This window comes from Euprymna scolopes, chromosome 4, assembly GCF_053919585.1.
Source record: "Euprymna scolopes isolate OS-2025 chromosome 4, ASM5391958v1, whole genome shotgun sequence".
NCBI lineage: Eukaryota > Metazoa > Mollusca > Cephalopoda > Sepiida > Sepiolidae > Euprymna > Euprymna scolopes.
This window is the reverse complement of record NC_136485.1, coordinates 18,423,352-18,447,062: the sequence shown is the minus strand read 5'-3', so window position 1 is coordinate 18,447,062 and position 23,711 is coordinate 18,423,352. Positions and strand designations below refer to the sequence as shown.

General features: G+C 30.5%; 1 protein-coding gene across 4 annotated transcripts in view; it reads left to right on the top strand.

The window, feature by feature from the left end:
* Positions 1-23,711, top strand: part of LOC145266889 (lisH domain-containing protein ARMC9-like) — a 317,027-nt gene that overhangs the window by 114,973 nt on the left and 178,343 nt on the right. For all 4 annotated transcript variants that reach the window (XM_080122667.1, XM_080122658.1, XM_080122685.1 and 1 more), the window contains 3 exons: positions 6,511-6,634; positions 18,894-19,033; positions 22,868-22,950. In XM_080122667.1, coding sequence (XP_079978793.1) covers positions 6,511-6,634; positions 18,894-19,033; positions 22,868-22,950 — 347 coding nt within the window. The remainder of the gene's footprint in view (positions 1-6,510; positions 6,635-18,893; positions 19,034-22,867; positions 22,951-23,711) is intronic.

The following is a 23,711-nucleotide window of genomic DNA, read 5'->3' as shown; positions in this document are numbered from 1 at the left end:
TATTTTTTCCAAAAAGAATGTATTTTCATAAACGAAAAAAATATATATGTCGACCGAAATATTCAATATTTTTTCAAAGTAAATGTCTTTTTTCCATCGAACAGAAAAAATATTGACCACGGCGAAAAAGTCGAAAACTATCTGTACCTTTTTTAATAAGCCAAATTTAATGATGCGAGAAAAAACACGAATAGTTAGTATTTCTCTTTCTTTTACATTCTTACTTTCCACGAGTTTGCAATTCAAACTTTTATGTCCTCTCACTTATTTGGTGTTTGCGAGTTCCTGTTTTTTATCCTTTCATCAGTGTTTTCTAAACACTTGCTCGGTATAATTAAGCTTTCCGCCGTAAGTTCTTTTGAATGCTGAGGTATGTTAAATTCGAGTGACCTCTGTGAGTTCGAAATATGACATCGCCACTGTTATAGCCCTATTAAAGAGTTACAAGGCAAAACAGAATGCAAAAATAAAGTAACAACATGTAATGCAAAGCATTCAATAGGTTTGTTGTTCGTCGGCTACAGCGAACAACCAAGGTTAGTCCACCAGATATCGACTGACACCTTATGGCTTAGTCTTCCGGTATTTATTGAGATTAGAATAGTCTATTAGTAGCTAACATAGGTTAGTTCCGCCACAACAGTTATCTATATGTAATAGCACATAAGTGCAATCAACTCAGAAATTTATAAGTTAAATGTTGAGACAGAGCCTTCTAACAAATCTGCTACAACTGGTGCCAAATCTCTAAACGAGAAGTTTAAATATTTTTTTTTATCAATGTTTAATAATATATACTGCGCATTAGTTTCCAAAATTCATAGCTCACTCACCAATGAATAATGTTTGTTTTTAATAAGACAATCCTGGCTTTTAGAGCCAAAAGGACAGGACGTTTTGGTAGAAATTGTTTGTGGGATAAATAATATTATTGAAATGACTTATCTCGTGCTAACTGAGGCATGCCTCTAGTCCTATGCAGTTCTAGGAGGTTCCTTCCCAGGTTTTGCCCTCTTTATTCGAGAAGAGGTTAGTTCATTTCTTATCGACTGGAGAATGCCAAGGTATTTTTGTAGGCTAGAGTGCTCTTCCTCTAGGACACTAGCTTTTTAAATCCGACTTTCCGACCCTTGTGTCACATCATCCTGTTATGAGAGGGAAATAAAGTACAGACGCCTTTTGACTGTCTTTCTATTATATGAGTATGGTAATGTTTAAAAAAAAAAAATTTGTTAACAAAGACAAACAGCATAGATTAAATGCAAAATTGTGTGAAAGTTTTAGTGGTATTGAACACATGGATCGCAGATTAAGTCCTCTTTGACCTAGGTAGGTAATCATCTAGAGATAATGCTTCACAAAAAACATCAACTCAATTGGTTGGCGTCTGGAAAAGCATCTGACTTATAAAAATCTTGCCTCAACTAAGGAAATGACTTCTAAAGAAAATCTGTTGCATTTCAGAGTATACAGTTTAATAAATACCTATCCAGAGATAGATTACGTTAGAAGTCAGTTTCTAAAAGCCTTCCAACGTGTACCAGCATGTAAAATGTATTGGAAATTTATCGATGTTAACTCGGGTTTTGATGCTGTGAATGTTGTGAGAGTTTTCTCTCTTTGACGGTACCTGATTTTTGCTTATTTTTCAGTGATGTAAGCAACTTGGAGTTGTTCCCCTTGTCTGTTTTGTGATGAAGTGTGTTTTAGCGTTATGTAACTTGGAATTATCTACTCTTTGACTATATATAAAAAACGCGTGTCTGATGTGTGCTTTTCTATTCGTCTGTAGCCATATAAATAAACAATACGTGTCTTTTTACATCTGTATGTAAATGGCTAAGAAAATGTTAAGTGTTAATTGATTTATTTTCTTTTGTCAACTTGTCGTTGATATAACTTCCCATATGATGATTATTTAAGGAAGAAAGGTGCATTTTCTTTATTTACTTCATAATTTACTAACATAGTTTACTAACTAATCTACAAAACGGACGTTAAACTGATGATGATGATGATGATGATGATGATGATGATGATGATGTAATGGAAGATTCTACTCTCGCAAGCGTGCAGCGTTTTTGTTTAACTTGTCAGGTGACAGGATCGGGGAAATCAAAAGAAGAAAAGGAAAATGCGGTCTAAAATGCTACCAAGAGCAAAATAAGTTGCTCTTTTGTAATTAAGAACATAAAAAATTAGTACAAACCTCAAGGGTGTGAGTTCCATATAGAAACTTTAGTTTGAATAAATTTGAATAAAATAAAATAAAACTTTAGTTTGAAATAATTTGAATAATAAAATAAAATAGAAACTTTAGTTTGAAATAATTTGAATAAAATAAAATACACATCAAGTGCGCTTGAAAGCTAAATCACAACGTAATATTAGGAAAATAAATAAATATTTTACTTGTTTGAAATTTATAACATAAATATATTTCGGAGCTATACTCCATCCTCAGTATGTTATTTTCTTTCTTTTTTTTCTTTTCTTCTTTCTTGCCATGTTGTAAAGTTGAAGAAAGAAAAGTCTGTTTGTAAAGAGCTGCGCGTTATATCTCAGCGGTTGTATTTTGACATGTTGAAACTGTGTGTAGATAATCAGAGAATAACGTCAAGGGTGTGAGTTCCATATTTGTGTGCAGCCTGTAGAGTTCTGTGTGGACAAAAAGAAAAATAATGTCCGTTTTTTTCTCTTTATATGTTTGCAATATTGTCACATAACATGCAAATGAGATGCTTCTGGTTGGATAAAAAAAACTTATTTTTTAGAGACAAGTTTAATTTTGGATTTGCATGTCAAAGTAGCAAGTATTGTCAGCAGTACGTCATGTTCTAGAGTTGAGATTTGACAGTAAAGTGTTAAGACTTGGCATTGAATTTTTTATAGCAGAGTGTCGAGATTTGGAGTAACAAGCTTTTGGTAAGAATGTGTCAGATTTAATATTTTTTAATCACAGAAAACTTAATTTTGTAGATGGATTATTTATATATATATGCGGCAGTAATTTGCATATGAGGAGAATAGTGGCTATAAGAAGGACGAATTGAAGAGGACATGAAGTCGAGCATTTGACAGTTGAGAGTTGGTGTTGTGATCTAAAGCTTAAGTTAAAAGGAGTTGGTTCGAATTGGCATCTTGGTGAGGATTTCTAACACTTCCCTTATGATGATGATACAAAGATCTCAGTATGTGTTTTCTTTTCAAAGATAAAACAAATTTTAATCTATCTATCTATCTATCTATCTATCTATCTATATATCTATCTATATATATATATATATATATATATATATATATATATATATATATATATATAAAGTAGTAGCGTTCGTGTGTATGTCTGCGTGTACAACTCTCCTACAGCTCACGCCATCTCTAGGTTTAGGTTAGGTTTTCCAAGGTATATATACATATATATATATATATATATATATATATATATATATATATATATATATATATATATATACTCTCCTATAGCATGGTTTAGGTTTTCCAAGGTGTATATATAGACTCTCCTACACCACTGGACCGATCATGACCAAACCTAACATGATGATGGTCTCCAACCTAGGGATGCTGCACACTATTTTGCATGGTCAAGGTCAAAGGTTTAGGTCATATTTGATGCGGCTCTTCATAAATTCTCCACCTATGGATGGTGCACACCAAGTTGGGGTCTGCCACCATGTCGCCGGACAACTTCTTGCATAGGTATCTTTGCTATATTTTTTATATAAATGTGCTTGTGATACTAACAAATGTTTATCATTGTGATTCTTTGTAATTGTTTCAATTTTTATGTGTAACAATATAAATGTCAACTTTGGTATAACCTATTTGCTTTAAAGTTCATAGTTGGATTTCCGTCACTTCAGGAGGTCGTTTTAAAAAAATTTAAACACCTTAAGAAATAGTTGCCCTTACAACATCCACTTATTGCAATAGTGCCTGCAATGCGTGTACCGAAGCGTAATGCAAAGTCCCGCATGAAGCGTGGATATCTTTGCTAGTCTGCATATGTACTTTTAAGCACGTCATGTGACTTGTTATTCTTGTAATTTCGTCTTTATCTGGATGAAACCGCCATTTGTAAAAGAAATGTAATGTTTTTAAGACATAATTTCAAGGTGTGTGTTAGTTGTTTGCATTTATGTTATTCATTTACCATTGAAAGCTGTTTTATTCTTATGCATTTTGGCTAAGAAATTAAGAAGACGCTTCCAATATTCATCGTCTTTCTGTTTATAAAAATCCTTATTTTGTTGTTATCATGGGAAATGTTCCATTATAACGTCTAGAATTGTTACATAGCATTTTTTCAAAGCTAAATGTAAAAACCAGATTCAGCAAAGAAATAGACACATTTCCATTCTTTTTTTCTTTCTTTCCAGTTAAATTCCATTTAGCTTATTCGGTTTTTATACGAGAAGAAGAACTTAAATCTGATAATCTTGTTTTCTTTCAATCTGATTTGATTTCCTTAATTCATTTTGTTCTTTGTGATTGATTGACATTAACCATTCTTCTAGTTAGTGGTCTACTGATGACTTCAACATGTAGCATATATTTCTGAATTTTTTAGATAGAAATTTATTATTTGGGTTACTGCTTTCATCATCATATTACCTGCTACTTTTTCTTTTATGCCGCAGGTCCTTGTGGAAAGTACTAAATAAAATTGATTTTTAAGTGACACTCTTCTGGATGGAGGTTGATGGTTCAATCCTTAGTATGGGCAATACTAAGAATATAATTGCGAATTTCTTACAAATTTTTACCTGAATATTGCGGATTGAAAGAGATCATTTAGTTCCTGTGGATTAAGTAATTGTAAATATTGAACAATCTGGCAAGGAACTGGAAAAAAAACAAAACAAGTCGTCCATATCTTTTTTTTATATGTAAATGAAACTAAGATTGAAAATAATAATAATAATAATAATAAATATCCGCCCAAAATCCTTCTTGCCAACTCCCGATTTCAAATGTAATCTTCAACGACCGTTTTCCCTGACTCTCTCTCAACTGACCCCCCCCCCCAAGATTGCTCTGTGCTTTTCCCTTCATTCTTTTATCTAATGCAGCTAGGTGCGGACCTCTTTATTTGGGTACTCTTGCAAAGTGGGGGAGCAGCAATTTCTTCCATGGGAGAATTACACCAAAAATTATTTTTGGATATCTTATTATTGTCATCAACAGGGATTTCCGAGTTACTAATATTGGAAGCATCATCTGTCAATACCGACCTTGACCTGTTCAGTTGTTCACTTTTTTGTGACGAGCCACTAGGGGTATTGAATGGTATACAAGCTCCTGGGCAAGAGCTTGGCATTTTCACTGACGATATACTATATTATTCATCAGGATTTTAGAACAACCAGTGCCAACTAGGATCATGCATTGTTGTCGATCAACAATTATGTAGATCACTGGATGTGTCTCGTTTTTAACTTACATAAGGAGTAAACCGGTGATGATCTCTTTTCCCCTCGAGTCATTTCCCGTGCATTTTGCACTTAAAACATCACAACTTATGTCCTGATCTTTGGACGGTTGTGCCATCAGGCCATCCCATTGAACAGTCTTTGACTATATGACTCTGACCACTGCATCTATAACAGATGATCCCTGTTCAAGGATTCATTGTGGATGGAACTTTGATCTCACTTCAAAGTGACTGCATGGCTGCACCACTATCCTAAGCCACATCTCGTCCAAGGACCCTAGCTCATACCAGCAAATCATCCATAGTCAAGCTATCAGTGTCCGATGTCTGATGTAATACCATTGAAATGTCATTGGGAAACCCTCTCACAAATTCTTCATTGCAATATCGAGCCCTTTCCTCATGAATCCTGCAAGTTGTATTTCATTGGTGGATGCATCCACGCATTCTTCTGCCCACTTGACTTGTTTAAGTTTTGAATACACAGTGAATGCCCGTCCATGAAAGCCTTCTTTAACCGAGTTTCAATCACGTCAATGTTCGTCTGATTACCTTCATCCATTTCCAGATAGAATTAGAGCACATCTCCCTCCAAATATAATGGTAGAAGGCGTCGTTGCTAGTGTAAGTCAAATTTTGCATCACTTTCCCCACATTCTCTCGAAGTCATCATCACAAATAGGGCAGCTCGGTGCAGGCCTCTTTATTTGGGTGCTCCTGCAGAGTTATGGGAGCAGCAATTTCCTCTACAGGAAAATTACGCCTAAGATTATTTTCGGGTGGCCCATCATCATCATCATCATCATCATCATCATCATCATCATCATCAAGCAGTGTATCATCGTCATCATCAGGGATTTCCGAGCTACTAGTGTCGGAAGCATCGTCTATCAATACTGATCTTGGCAAGTTCAGTTGTTTGCTTTCTTCTGACGAGCCACTAGTAATAACAAATGGTATGTGAGCTAAAGATTTGAATAATTTATATGAACAATTATTCTTATTTTTCTATCTTTCATACAAAACAATTATGCAGATTATTTCGATTTTTGTAGGGCGATCATATTTGGCCAGGAACCCAGGATTGATCAATGTTCTGATAAATTGCATGACAGCCGATGACGCAGATCCACTAACAAGAGGAATGATCCTTGGTACACTTCAGAAACTCAGCTTAAGGTAAGCATTTAATTTTATCTAAATGTAGTGTGGAAATTTGGACAGGATACTACTCATATTCTGATATTAACAATAATCCAAAAGTCTTGAAATATAATGGTAAAAAAATATAATGATAAAAAATATAATGGTTAAAAAAACTAAAATGGTCTAAAAATGTAATTGTCAAAAAATATTATGATAAAAAATATAAAAGTAAACAAATATAAAGATAAAAAATATAATGGTAAAATATATAATGGTCAAAACATATAATGATAAAAATAGCCGAAAAATATAATGGCCACAAAATGTTAATGCTCAGAAAATATATAATGGTAAAAATATAATGATTCAAAAAAATAATGGTAAAAAAATATATTGGTGAAAAAAATACAATGGTTGAAAAAATATAATAATCACAAAAATGAATTTTCCAAAAATATAATGATAAAGATATATAATGGTAAAAATATAATGGTGAAAAATATAATGGTAAAAATATAACGGTAAAAAATATAATGATAAAATATAATAGTAAAAAATATAATGATAAAATATAATAGTAAAAAATATAATGGTAAAAAATATAATGATAAAATATAATAGTAAAAAATATAATGGTAAAAACATAATGGTAAATAAATAAAATGGTAAAAAAAATATAATGGTAAAAAATATAACGATAAAAAATATAATGGTAAAAGATATAATGGTAAAAATATAATGGTAAAAAATATAATGGTAAAATATATAATGGTTAAAAATAAAATGGTAAAAAAAATAATGGTAAAAAATATAATGGTAAAAAATATAATAGTAAAAAATATAATAGTAAAAAATATAATGGTAAAAAATAAAATTGTAAAAAATATAATGGAAAAAATATAATGGTAAAAAATATAATGGTTAAAAATAAAATGGTAAAAAATAAAATGGTAAAAAATATAATGGTAAAAAATAAAATGGTAAAAAATATAATGGAAAAAATAAAATGGTAAAAAATATAATGGTAAAAAATAAAATTGTAAAAAATATAATGGAAAAAATATAATGGTAAAAAATATAATGGTTAAAAATATAATGGTTAAAAATAAAATGGTAAAAAATATAATGGTAAAAAATATAATGGTTAAAAATAAAATGGTAAAAAATATAATGGTAAAAACATAATGGTAAATAAATAAAATGGTAAAAAAATATAATGGTAAAAAATATAACGATAAAAATATAATAGTAAAAAATATAATGGTAAAAAATATAATGGTAAAAAATATAATACTAAAAAAATAATAGTAAAAAATATAATGGTAAAAAATAAAATTGTAAAAAATATAATGGAAAAAATATAATGGTAAAAAATATAATGGTTAAAAATAAAATTGTAAAAAATATAATGGTAAAAAATAAAATGGTAAAAAATATAATGGTAAAAAATAAAATGGTAAAAAATTTAATGGTAAAAAATAAAATGGTAAAAAATATAATGGTAAAAAATAAAATTGTAAAAAATATAATGGTAAAAAATATAATGGTAAAAAATATAATGGAAAAAATATAATGGTAAAAAATATAATGGTTAAAAATAAAATGGTAAAATATATAATGGTAAAAAATAAAATGGTAAAAAATATAATGGTAAAAAATAAAATGGTAAAAAATATAATGGTAAAAAATAAAATGGTAAAAAATATAATTGTAAAAAATATAATGGAAAAAATATAATGGTAAAAAATATAATGGTTAAAAATATAATGGTTAAAAATAAAATGGTAAAAAATATAATGGTAAAAAATATAATGGTTAAAAATAAAATGGTAAAAAATATAATGGTAAAAAATATAATGGTAAAAAATATAATGGTAAAAAATAAAATGGTAAAAAATATAATGGTAAAAAATATAATGGTTAAAAATAAAATGGTAAAAAATATAATGGTAAAAAATATAATGGTAAAAAATATAATGGTAAAAAATATAATGGTAAAAAATAAAATGGTTAAAAATATAATAAAAAAAATAAAATTGTAAAAAATATAATGGTAAAAATATAATGGTAAAAATAAAATGGTAAATAAATAAAATGATAAAAATATAATGGTAAAAATAAGATAGTAAAACATATAATGGTAAAAAATATAATGGAAAAAAATAAAATTGTAAAAACTATAATGGTAAAAAATAAAATGGTTAAAATATATAATGGTAGAAAATAAATAGTAAAAATATAATGGTAAATAAATAAAATGATAAAAATATAATGGTAAATATATAATGATAAAAAATAAAATGGTAAAAAATATAATGGTAAAAATATAATAGTAAAAAATAAAATAGTAAAACATATAATGGTAAAAAATATAATTGTAAAAAATAAAATGTTAAATAATATAATGGTAAAAATATATAATGATAAAAAATAAAATGGTAAAAATACAATGGTAAAAATATATAATGATAAAAAATATAATGTTAAAAAATATAATGGTAAAAACTATATACTGATAAAAAATATATAATGGTAAAAATAAAACGGTAAAAATATAATGGTAAAAATATAATGGTAAAAATATAATGGTAAAAATATAATGGTAAAATTATAATGGTAAAAAATATAATGGTAAAAAATATAATTGTAAAAACATAATGATAAAATTATAATGGTAAAAATATAATGGTAAAAAATATAATGGTAAAAACATAATGATAAAATTATAATGGTAAAAATATAATGGTAAAAAATATAATGGTAAAAACATAATGATAAAATTATAATGGTAAAAATATAATGGTAAAAAAATATGATGGCAAATAAATAAAATGGTAATAAATATAATAGTAAAAAATATAATGGTAAAAATATAATGGCAAAAATAAAACGGTAAAAATATAATGGTAAAAATATAATGGTAAAAAATATAATGGTAAAAACATAATGATAAAATTATAATGGTAAAAATATAATGGTAAAAAATATGATGGCAAATAAATATGATAGTAAAAAATATAATAGTAAAAAATATAATGATAAAAATATAATGGTAAAAAATATAATGGTAAAAATTATAATGATAAAATTATAATGGTAAAAGATATAATGGTAAAAAACATAATGATAAAATTATAATGGTAAAAAATATAATGGTAAAAAAATATGATGGCAAATAAATAAAATGGTAAAAAATATGATAGTAAAAAATATAATGGTAAAAAATATAATGATAAAAATAAAATTGTAAAAAATATAATGGTAAAAAATATAATGGTAAAAGATATAATGGTAAAAATATAATGGTAAAAGATATAATGGTAAAAAATATAATGGTAAAAGATATAATGGTAAAAATATAATGGTAAAAGATATAATGGTAAAAATATAATGGTAAAAAATATAATGGTAAAAAATATAATGGTAAAAGATATAATGGTAAAAATATAATGGTAAAAAATATAATGGTAAAAATATAATGGTAAATGAATAAAATAGTAAAAAATATAATGGTAAAAAGTAAAATGGTAAAAAATATAATGGTAAAAAATAAAATAGTAAAAATATTATGGTAAAAAATATAATGGTAATAAATATAATGGTAAAAATATAATGGTAAATAAATATAATGTTAAATAATATAATAATAAAAAATATAATGGTAAAAAATATAATGTTAAAAAATAAAATGGTAAAAAATATAATGGTAAAAAAATATAATGGTAAAAGATATAATGGTAAAAATATAATTATATAAAAAAAAAAAAAATTATTGATGGCGATGCTGTTTCAAACTTAACTGAACAGAATCTCTTCAAAAGATACAAGTGTTGAAATAACTTCAGTTTCCGATTTTTCCTTTCCAACAAAAATAAATTCGTTCTTGCAACAGTTGCTTCCCGTTGACTTCATTCCTTTCTTCGTCCTTCTTCCACTTCTCACACAGTTTTTATCCACATCCCCCCTATCACATGACCTGAACACGTGACTCGGATTTGGTATAAAAGCTCAGTAAATCTTCATTGGCGCCTCTCTTTCATATCCCACCTTATTATTATTATTGTTGTCGTTTTAACATAGAGCCACACAAGGCACAAGCACGTGGGCACTTGCTTCTGTGATGACTATCACAGAAGCAAGTGCATCTTAAACTGCTAGTTTATACTTAAGCATGACAGATCAACAAAAAGTAGAAAGAAAACATTTGCAATTTTATAAATCACAAATTTCGCCAAAAGTGAAAGGCAACTCTTTCTTAGGACTGGTTTTCTTGTATGCAAATTGATTGTATGCTATAAAATAATTGTAGGTTTACATTAAAATTAACCTCTCTCTCTTTATATTTCTATCTTTCTCGCAGCTAAACAGAAAAAAATACAATAACGAATACTGCTCAGATGCTGTATAATTTTTCTAACATAACTACATCAACCCTTTCTCCCCTAAAAAGAGAAAGTAATCCCTGGGAAAATGATTACATAACAGATATTACACTAACTTCCTCCTCCCACGCAATGGATGAGGTAATGGTTGGGTGAATGATATCATACAAAGTCAAGATATACTACACTACATCAACCCTTTCTCCCTTAAAAAGAGAAAGTAATCCCTGGGAAAATGATATCATGATTACATAACAGATATTACACTAAATGTAACCTTCAACCTTCTTGTCAAACTCGGAACTGTTTCTGTCAAACTCGTAAATGTGGACGGAATTATGAACGGTACCCTTTATTTTCTTTACAGGGGTAGCATACTCTTGTTCTGTCAGACATGACTGGATAGAGGTCCTAAGTAATTCGCAAATGTATTTTTCGGTCGCCCGCATGCAAGGACACATGGCGCAGTGGTAAGAGTACTTGGAAAAATCAATTGTAAAAGTGATATTCTCCTGAAGGTTGAACGTTCAATTCTCAGTGTGGGCGACCAGAAAAATACAATTGTGAATTACTTAGGACCTCTATCACGTCATGGCTGACGGAACAAGAGCATGTTACACACGTGAAGAAAATGAAAGATTCTGTTCCAAATTCTGTCCGAATTCCCGAGTTTGACAAGATATAACTGAAGAAGATCAGAGGTTTCATCGACCGAAACGTGAAAATGACACTCAAGATGAGAACAGTAGTCTGATGAATCCAAATAATCAATCCTCATCTAAAAAATTCAGAAGAATCCAAATAATTTTGATTATATTTCGCATGTGTCATCCAAACGTTTGAAGAAATACTCACCATTTTAAGACTATCTAATGATGACTTCACAGAAATATTTTTCTAATCTAAATATTTGATTTGTAAAGTTTATTTTTACACCATAGCAATATTTTAACATGGTGTGGGATATTTCTTTGCTATAAGCAGATCTGTAAGAAATATTGTATCAGCAAAAAAAAAAAAAAAAAAAAAAATGTTCGCTTCAAGATCTAATCAAATTTAAATTACAAAACAAATCGCTTAAAATTATAAAATTATACAAACTAGACAAAATACTATTAAAAAAACATCGAATATATGTCAAGTTATGTCACGGTAACATATATTGAGCGAATTTCTAACAGTATTTTGTCTAGTTTATTATTTATAACACCTTTTCCCGAACTTACCGTGTTAAAGAGAGAGTCGGGCGCCATTTTAAATTTTCCAATACATCGGTAAACACTATGTTTTTCGAGCTGAATAAACATGTTAAATTGAATAAAAACACGAAAATTATATCCAGTTTGGTAGAAAAGTAACTTATCTTGCTTTTGATAACATTTATTTTTATATATTTGTTTTTTGACAACTTTTTTGAATCTATGTGTACAGTAATACAAACCCATAAAGTCATTCTTGACTGTTGTAACATTTATTTCTAAACATATTTTTTGTTATGTAAGGCTCACTCAAAAGTAAATAAAAATAAAAAAAAGACATAAAGTGGCACAGTAAAAAAAAACAGAACAAAAGAAAACGAACTCGTAACGTTAAATGTAAAAAATGTATTTATTACTGAATAAAATAGACTAAGCGTTCCATATTACACTACAATAATAAACAAAAGACATCGTTAAAAATGTAAGCAAAATACTATCCTATTTAAACTGTGGAACGATACGTTCTATGCATAATTGTCTTTAAAATAATCCGGAACCATAAATAGACAGTTCATGTTTCTTTTTTTTTTTTTTTCGGGAAGTTTTGGGAAATAAAAGGGTTTAATGATTTTTAACTAATAAAGGGAGATAATTCACATTAATTAATGTTTGCGATGATGATGACGCGTTTCATTAATTAGTGTTTGCGATGATGATGACGTGACACCGTACGGACAAGCATATTAATATATAGATTATACAGATGCACAACGTTTTGAGAAAATTGTAATCATTAAAATCACTTTCATTTACTTTTGCTTTTTGTTCTTTTTTCCACGTATCCAAACTCATTATGGGATTATTTTTCCAGCTCATTCATGGCCTCCGTTTAGTGTTGCGAGACAATAGATACTCCTTGTAAGGATGACTGTACTTCTTAATTATCAAGCAATGGTTGCACAATCCTTAACTACCCATCTTTTAAATTAGTACTGTTTGATTCCAGACAACTGATAACCAATGCTCAGATAAGCAAAGAGTATATACAACACCTGGTACTTCTAAATAGTCACTCATTTATTGCTGACCAAGCTCAATGTTTCTTAACCTCGGTGGGAATCACTGTGTTAGTTTCATTATGACGTATTCTAGTTAGTTACGGATAAATGTGTCTAGAAATGTAAGCCATGTTTAGTTTCAGAACAGTTTCCGATGGTTCGTTATTCCACACAAGTCCTGAGAGGTTACTGGTTTTCGGTAGACAGTTCCACAGAGCAAAAAATTCTTACCGTGTCGAGACGGAAAAACATGCGAAATTGCTACAGAAAAAGTTTAATATTTATGGAGCAATTCTGGTTTCTGATTGGTTGGTAGCAAAACATGAATTAATTCGATTCGTCAGTTCCTAGCAGCATCGTTTATAAATAGAATCGCCCGACCGTGTGGGATCATACCCCATTATGAATAAAAAATATTGCAACATTCCCCCCTATTTTTTATAATGAGGAAGTCCCTTGTGTTCATTCTGCTCAAAAATAAATATACGTTTTTATATTCAATTATACATAACAAAAATTAGAAAGTATTTGGATCTTAAAATTTTAGCATGTAAAAAGACCCCATTTTTAATTGTATTTAAATGTCAAACATATGTGTACAGAGGAGAGAAATAAAAGAAATGGAACATATTTTTACCTTAAGAAGGAGTGGGTATGTGAAAAGAAAAATCATACAGAAAATGTTTGCAAAAAAAAAAAAAATGATGCAAAAAAAGCTATTTGTTAAAAGGAAATTTACAAAGAAAAGGTTTTAAAAAAAGTGACTTAAAAATATTTTTTATTTCAGCAAAAGTATTAGTTACGCATTAGTAGGTTAAAGTGTTAATACAAACAAAATGGATACAGTTTAACGTCTTCTCCAGGACTAATATATATATATATATATATATATATATATATATATATATATATATATATATATATATATATATATATATAAATTTATGTACATACATACAGGTCCGTGAGAAAGTTATTCAGTCGAATCTCGCAACAACTTTATTTTTGTTGCGGGTTTCGTGAATACATCAGCGATATAATTCAAAATAATTGATGTAATTAAAATGATTTATTCCCTTTTCACCCCGTTTTTTATGAAATGGTATTTTATATCTATATGTTTAGATCTTTAGTTGATTATCACAATGAATTATTACAGGGCTTTTAGTTAATCTAGCTCTAAAATAGTCTTTAAGATATTTTTAAGGTAAAGTGCTTCCTGGGTCGTATGTGTGATCGCGATAAATTCTGCTTTACACGTAGAGAGAGATACAATCTCTTGCTTTTCAGATTTCCATGAAATAATAGGCCCATTTTCTGAGAGTCTGAAACAATATCCAGATATACTTTTTCGATCTTCATCGTTTCCCCAATCTGAATCCGAAAAACCTTCTAATTTAAGGGGATTTTTTGATTTTCTAAATACTAACTTCTGTTCTTTAGTTCCTTTTAAATAACGAAGGACTTGTTTAGCTGTGTTTAAATCCTTCGTTGTCGGTCGTGATAATTTTTGTGACAGTTTTGTTACTGTATAGCATATGTCGGGTCTGGTCGCAGTCATTAAATATACAAGACTACCTATAATTTCCCGGTATAATTTATCATTTATTATTTCAGATTCTGTGTGTATATTTTTATTAATATCATTTTCGACCGGTGTAGAGCGTTTTTTGCACTCTCCCATTCCAAATTATAATAGTATTCTGTCGATGTATCTCGATTGATTCATCGTCATAAGTCCTTTGCTTTGAGTAAATTCTATCCCCTAAAACCAGGATATTTTGCCAAAATCGGTTATTTTGAATCTTTTACTTAATTTGTTCTTAACATCGGTCAACATTATGTTACAATTTGATGCGATTAAAATATCATCGATCCACAAAACCAAAATCAGTAGTTTATCGTCTTTGTGTTGGGTATATAAACAGGGGTCTACAGCGCATTGTCTGAATTGTTGTTTAATAATATAATCATGAAATACTGTATTCCAACATTGAGCCCTCTGCTTTAGACCATATCATGACTTGTTAAGTCGCTATTTTTATTTTTCATTATAAATCCTTCTGGAAGGTTAATATAAATTTCACAGTCTATTGGGGCATTCAAATAAGCATTTTTTACGTCCATTTGATGGATGTTTAGGTCATATTGCGATGCGATTTGCAGTAAAATTCTGATTGTCGTTAGGTTTGTGGCCGGTGAAAAGGTAGAAAAATATTCTATACCGTAAATCTGAGAGTACCCTTTGGCAATAAATCTTGCTTTGTACTGTTCTACGCCTGATGCTGTAGTCTTTTTTGTAAAGACCCATCTTGTAGAAATAGCATGTTTATCTTTTGGGAGAGGCACTACCGTATAGGTATCATTTTCGGTTAAAGCATCTATTTCTTTTTTCATGGCAATTTTCCATTCATCACAATGTTCTGAATTAATTGCTTCGTTGAAGCTTTTTGGCGCATTTTCCATTGAATAGCAATAGTCGATTTGATAATCTTTTATATTGTCGACCACAAAAAAATCGGGTCGCCTTCTATTTATTTTGGGATATCTTTCGACTTTATCATCATCATCATCATCATCATCATGGATACTCTTGTCTCCGTCATTTTTATTGTCTTCGTTTGTTTTAATAATTTGAGGAAATATAATTTCATCCTCTTCATATGACGGGTCTTCGTCTTTAAAATTAAACGTATCTGTGAATTTTACACATCGGATTCTTTTTATTTTATTTTTCTCTGAAAAAAAATACTAAATTGGCTGGACTGTTTTTATCGTATCCAAGAAATATACCTTTGTCGGCTTTAATATTCAATTTACTCTTTTTATCTATATATGCGAAGCAAGTTGAACCAAATATATGCATTCTGCTTTAATTTGTTTTTTTTTTTACTACAGAAAGATTCATATAGAGTTTTGGATAGTGTTTTGTTAAATCACCTGTTGCGCATATAGGCTGCCGCCATAAGTGCGTAGTCCAGAGGTTTTGGGGGAGTTTTGATCCAATGAGTAGACATCTTGCCATTTCAAAAAGTGTCCGCCACGCTCTTTCAGCAATCCCGTTTTGGTGTGGCGATCTAGGAACTGATTTTTCATGCTTGATATGATGGTTAATTAGTAAAAGTTCAAAATCTTTATTGGTGAATTCCGTACCGTTGTCAGAGCGAATACACTTGACTTCACCATAGAGAGCCATATCGGCTAAATATTTTTTAGTTGCTAGCAGGGTATCAGATTTGTTCTTTAAAAAGTAAACCATTATTAAACCTGAATGGTCATCTACGAAATTTAACAAATATCTATAATGTTCTCTGGCCATCGGTTCCATGGAACCGTTCAAGTCACAATGCACCATTGATAGAATTTTTTTGGCCTTCTTGTCTGATATCTTGCTTTAATAGTTTGTCATTTTCCCTTGCGTACAGACGTCGCAGTTGAAGTTTTTTGATGTTTGTATTTTCATTCTATCAACTACAGTTGGCAACTTTTTGATATCAGAAATATTTCAGTGTCCAAGAATTTTATGCGATGTCTGTAGATAATGGCAGGCGGTTTTCAATGGGACTACGCTATTTAAATAATATAGTCTTCCATTTTCTTTCGAATACAGTTCCATTCGGGTATACCAGTTTTGATTTATTGGGGCTAAAGTTTATATTTGCACCTTGTTTTGTGGCAGCTTGTACAGAAAATATATTTTGTTTAAATTTTGGGATTAGAAGAGTGTTTTCTATAATACGGAAACACAGTTCACCTTTATTGTTCCTTAGCAAGATTTTAGCATCGCCTTTTTCAAAATGATATCATTTACTAGATTCCCATCAGCTAGTTCTACAAAATGATTTTGTGGCTTAAAGTTGGGATCAAAATTTATAAAATCAGATTCTTTGTAATCACATGTGCCGTGGCACCACAATCGACAAGAAAATTATTATTGTTTGTTAAAGCATTAAACGTACACGAAAATATAAATGCATGTTCGCTAACAGAGCTCTCCACATTTTTAATGGAGTCGCCATTTTGAGTCCTGTATCTACATTGGAAACTCTTGTGATTAGGTCGTCCACAATTATAGCAAATAATTTTTGTACTTTTCTCAGGAGAAAAATTGTTTTTGGCAAAGTTGCTGTTTTTATTCCTGGCATTGGTATAATTTAATTTTGGTGTTTTTATGTGTGTATTCAAAAATTTCATGATATTGGTAGATTCATTTTTTTCTGTGATCATTTTTTCAGTTTCCTCGTAACTTCTGAGTGCTACCTTGAATTGGCTAAAAGTCATGGGTTTTTTTTTTGGGTTATCACCGTGGTAAATGGCTTGAAATCACTCGGTAATCCCTTAAGGACCATGGAAATTAACAGACTGTCACTTATAATTTCACCAGACATTTTTAAAGAATTTGCAGTCGTTTCGGCTCTTATAATATAATCAGTAATAGTTCTGGCTTCCATTCGTTTTAGAGAGGTCAGTTCAGTATATAAAGAAATAATTTTGGGGTTTCCTTTCGATAAATAATGCTCTCTCAATATATGCAATGCTTTGCAGCCATCGTTCAGGGCTTCTTTCATTACTAGTGATAGACTTCGGTCATCTAAACATTGTATTAATTCCGCAAAGACAGTTGCGTTCTTTTCAATGAAGTCGGGGTCGTTTCTGTTTTCAGGTTGTGTTTGAAGTACTTTGTGTAGCTTTTGGATTCGTAGATATCCTAGAAATTTAACTTGCCACAATTCGAATTTTGATTCGGATCCATCGAAATAAAGACGCACGCTGGGCCCATAACCTCTAAAAGTGTAAGCCATGTTTAGTTTCAGAACAGTTTCAGATGGTTCGTTGTTTCACACAAGTCCTGAGAGGTGACTGGTTTGCAGAGCAAAAGATTCTTACCGTGTTGAGACGGAAAAAACAGGCGAAATTGCTACAGAAAAGGTTTAATATTTATGGAGCAATTCTGGTTTCTGATTAGTTGATAGCAGAACGTGAATTAATTCGATTCCTCAGTTCTTAGCAGCATCGTTTATAAATAGAATCGCCCGACTGTGTGGGATCATACCCCATTATGAATAAAAAATATTGTAACAATGTGTCTGTTATAATCTCTCTCTCTCTCTCTCTCTCTCTCTCTCTCTCTCTCTCTCTCTCTCTTAGACAGAGTCTGAAAAAAAGTCTCTAATTAAATAGTTGCCACACTTTCTACCAAGCCCCATCCCCTGTCCCATCGCCATAATGTTGCATCCTTGTTCTGGTTTTACAAATACTTCAATGGAATGTTCTCCGGCAAACTTGCGGCACTTATGCTTTTTCAATGTAAATAGCCCCAACCAATCCCTAAATAACCAAAATTCTAATTCTTCTTCTGTGTAGATGTCTCTCCTGCTCTTACGACTTATTTCCTCGAACTGCTTAATTTTTGAATCCCGTCTCTGTTGCCTGTTTCCCCCGACCGTATTAACATTGCAGAAATTTAAATTTAATGAGAACAATTTTTTTTGCTATCCCATTCACCCACCAGGTTTTTCCTTATAAATCTGGCCTCTATCATAGTATCCTTTTATGCTTCAGCAGCTATACACCTTGTTCGGGATGAACAAAATAAAAATAAATGTTTGAATGTATTCTTTGACCTTTATCAGATATAATTCTTTCACTGCAGGCGCAACTTGCAAAGTCTGATGATTAAAGAAAATGTTGTCGAGTGGTTACTAAGCCTCCTCGAAGAATACGACGCGCAGTCTGATTATGTCCTTGAATATGCAGTGGCTCTTCTCATGAACTTATGCTTCAGAACAGAAGGTAAGTAATAACCACTATGTTATCGTTTTTACTTTGGTTTTACACACATACACACATCTATTGCTGAAACGACATGTGTGTATGTTCTTTAGTTTTGTTGTTTATAATTCGATATAAAAAAATTGAATTGGATCTTAAAATTGTACTAATCTGCCCATAACATACACTCTATCTATATATCTATAAAAGTGAGAATGTGTGTGTGTGAGGACACTTCTCAACCTATATATGAAATTTTGATCTACAAATTTGAAATTTAGTATATAGAGTATTCAGACATGTGGAAAACTTTCTAATCCGTTTTCATCCAGAAAAAAGGGCTACTAACAGGGTCAAATTTGAAGAATTGGTATGTGGGGGTTAGATTTTTATCTGTTTGTCAACTGTTTCACGACTGTGCATGCGCAAAACGTTCACATTATGTCAAGTATAAGTAGGTTTGAAAGCACATTTGAAATATCGTGTCAAGCTGGTCTAACGGTTATCGGACTTGACTTACTGTCTTTAGGTTGTGGTTTCGATCTCAGCTCGAGTATTTTTTTTTTACTTACAAGAAGTGAATTGTTTAGAAAAAAACATAAGACTCGCATGCACGTCTTAGTTTCTTTCGTTTTTTTTTCGTTTTTTTTACTTCATTTTTTAAAGAAATTTTACGTTACGTTTAATACCGGGGCAACGCCGGGTACATTTTCTAGTACGTTTATAAAATTAGAATTGTTAATATTGCATTCATCATTTCTACAGTGACACATGTATTGGAGGTCCTTCTCAATCATGGGTGCCACTATGTTGCATATGATGAGTTATCATGGATGACGTGTAGTAGGAATATAAAGCGAAAAACGATGAATAAATGGTAATGATGAAGGAACGGTTGTATTCAAATGCATACACGCAGTTATGTCAATTGATTTCTCGCCGACATAGTTTATAAAAGACAAACGTAAGACGAACATAAAACATGATATATAAAAAGATGTGAAAATCACAGACGTAATTACTAATAAAAAGTCAACGTTAAAAGTCCATAAACACAGTCGCCTTAAGAATTGAATCGCCAAGGCGAATAAATCACCGAGAATGCAATGAGACATGAAAAGTAAACACAGCGTATTATCATATTATCTTAGAATTATTATCAGACAAATTCTATGATAAGAAGCGTCATACTGAGATGACTAAAGGATGGTTTAATATTTATCTGTGAACTGTTTTAAAAATTCTTTTTCACCCTAAACAAGATGGAACGTAAGGGTCAGCTATTTGGGACCTAACAGGGGTCTGTGAGGGTTTGAGCAGCGAGTTGTCTGTACATTTAAACTTCTGCAGTCTAGTACACAGGAAGGGAATGCCAAAGTCTAGCAGTCCGAGGGAAGAAACTACTAGAATAGAAGGCTTTACGGCATCTAGGGATATCAACAGTAAAAGTGTAGGATTTTGCTGATTGTCTGGTTAGTCAAAGGTATGTATCTCGAGAGGGCACAATTGCTATGTGTTTTGCCCCGTAAATGGAACTTCTTATGGTAAATGCATCAGAGTCAGGAAAAAACATGTAAGAACCTGCAGCAAGGTGAATTACATCAACCCAACTTGAAACAGATACCAGGAAAAAAAAAACCCAAAACAGCCCACGAGTTTGAGTCTCGTATATGTACAGAGATTTGTTTTGTACTCCATAATTGAAGAGTTCATTCTATTGTTGGTCAGTATAATGCAGGGGATATAACTTAAATATGGTTCAAGGAAAATTACTCTTGAATATAATGATCATTAAAATCTGCTCATAATATATTCTCTATACCCTGATAGCGCCCTATGCATGTCAAAGTGAATAAAACCCAATCTTCATTATCATCCATCTTACATAGTGGCATGTGTTGGACGGTTTTGAGAACACATGATAAAGTTTGACTATCCCCTTTATTCCTTATAATTAAGGAAACTTGTTAGATCCATGGATACATTAATATAAAAAACGTAACTATTATAAAATATCTGGTTTAACATGAATATTTGCTGCCAACATATGAAATAATTTTGAATCTGTAGAGAATAAGAGCATGATAATCATTTCCTCTCATTTTAACGTTGTTCCCGTCTTTGCTGGTTCCCAAATGCAGCAAGACAAGAATGAATTTTTATAAAGCTTGCAAGTTATTCAAATGAGATATCACTATTTCCTTTACCGATGCAGTCATCTTACCAATCTCAGCTTGGGGAGAAAATGGATCATTTGAATCATCAAGTCTGATGTATTTTCATCTTCTGTCGATCGGTGACGTACGTCTGCAATTGCTTTTGATACGTTTGTTAATTGAAGAAGATGAATGGTTGTTGCATACATATCAATCCTCATGTTCTTAAGAAGATTTGTTAGTTATTTCAGATTTCAGACGTGTATGTTGTGTGTGCGTGTTGTGTGTGTTATGTATGTTTTTGTGTGTCTGTTTGTGTATTTATGTGTGTGTGTTTGTGTGTTATGTATTTGTGTGTATTGCATGTGTGTTTGTGTGTTATGTGTTTGTGTGTATTGCGTGTGTGTTTGTGTGTGTGTGTTTGTACGTGTATTGTGTTTGTGCGTGTATTTATGTTTATGTGTGTGTATGTGTTTTTATGTTGTGTTTGTGCATGTACGCATGTTATGTAATTACGGAATTGAATTTTTGCAATCATCAAGCCGGTTTTTGGACATTTGTTCTTTGAATTCTTTAAATATCGATTTAAAACAGTAATCTTTAACTTAGGATATATAATTTAGTTCAATTAATCAACTCATTCAAACAAGTACTAATCCCATTTAGTGCAATTGAAAACAGGGTGCTAGTGCAGAGAGTGATCCGCCCTATTTTTTAAATCGTATTTCCAAACTTAATTAAAGTTTTATGATATGTTTTTTTTTATTCAATTGTAAGGTTGAAGTATAGAATAGGTACAACCCCCCTCCCTGTGTTAAGAATGGCTTTTTAAATAATAACGTTATTATTTACGTCCGGATCACTCTCTGCACTAGTACCGAAAACAGTAATTTATTGGAATTACTAAGTTATAAAAATATATTATTGTGGAGAAATAAACTTCCTTAATCTGCTAGTTAACTATCTCCAGTAAGAGTTATTTCCTCTTTAGTGAGCGGTATTTTTTAGACCAGTTGGGTCTGTAGATGGCAGCACCAATATTTATCTTTTCATTGGAATGGAGGAACATTACGAATTTGTCTAGAAATGATGATGCTTCATTGTTAGTATCAATAATGAAAGGAATATCTATCTAGAACTGATATTTGACTGAAGCAGTTTGTTTCTGAATTGCAGAAGTTGAAGAGTGGAGGTTGGATAATGATTATCGGAAAAGTAGAAGGTTGTAGAGTTCAGGATTAATGATTCTGGAAAAGTCTGTGCCTAAGAGCGAGAAGATGCGTATTAATATTGATTGATTTTTAGGTAGCAACATATACTGAACTTTATAGGCGTTTTACAAAAACATTTCAATTGTTTGAATGACATTAAAAAGTATATTGAGATTATAACAATGTTTTCAAAAAGATAAAATATGATTGTGTTAGAAAAATAAGAAAATAATCATAAAACGAACTAGTTGTTATGAAGTAAACTGGTCTAGCCATTTAAGGAATAATGGACTTACACATAGAAAATCTTAACGTATATGTAGCAATACATGGCAGTTATACCCCCAGAATCATGACGTGTACTTCTGTAACATACTTTTATTAAAACACATTTTTTTTAGTTTGTCTTGATTATTAATGGCTTGCAAGGCTACAGTAATAGTAAAAATAGTTTATTTTTTCAACAAATTTTATAAATTTCTTTGCAGGTAAAAAACGTTGTGCAAAGGAGCCTTTAACCCCTTTAAAGATCCTGACAGATCTTTTAGGTCTTGGACAAGATTATCAAGAAGTAAGTCTATAAAAAATGTTTGCTTTTTTTAATTTGAAATTTACTTTATAATCCATTAATCAAGCAAACGTAAGATCATGCCAATAATAGACTTGAAGAATTAGAATATTGGAGATTTCTATTTTATACAAGTGGATCACCTAAACCATGTAGGTTAGTAAATATGCTTCAACCATAAAAGCGGTTAAAATAATATAAATGAACAGAAAATAAACCTACAGTGTGAACTGTTATGCACAGCTACCACGTGTCTCAAAACAAATGAACTTAGTTTCAGCAAAGGTGAGGAAGTTATGTACAGTTATGTGATTAATCTGAAAGAACAGTCTATTAAGCGTATAGCTACTTATCATTAAAATTTAAAATACTAAGGAAATATACACCTGGCTTGCAGTGAGCCCTGTGTGAGTTTTCAGGCAAAAAAAAAAAAATTATTTCTAATTTAATAAAGTTTTTTTTTTTATCAGGAAAAACGTTTATTTTTGTCGGTAATTGTCAGAATGGACATACTTGTCAGGAAATGTCAGGAATTATATGTCTTGAAATTTTAATATTGTTAAGTTGGACTTTAACCCTTTGGACTCTGAAAGGCCTTAGCAACCTAACGAAAATGACGACACGGCCGATATTTCAGCCTTTCATGATATGGTAATTGGTAATTTTGTTAATTAAGCATAATCTTTTTCGCTAGTTATCGCATTTTGCCTCAGGATTCAAAGGCTGAAAGATGGCTGAAAGATAGCGACCGTTGACCCCTTTTG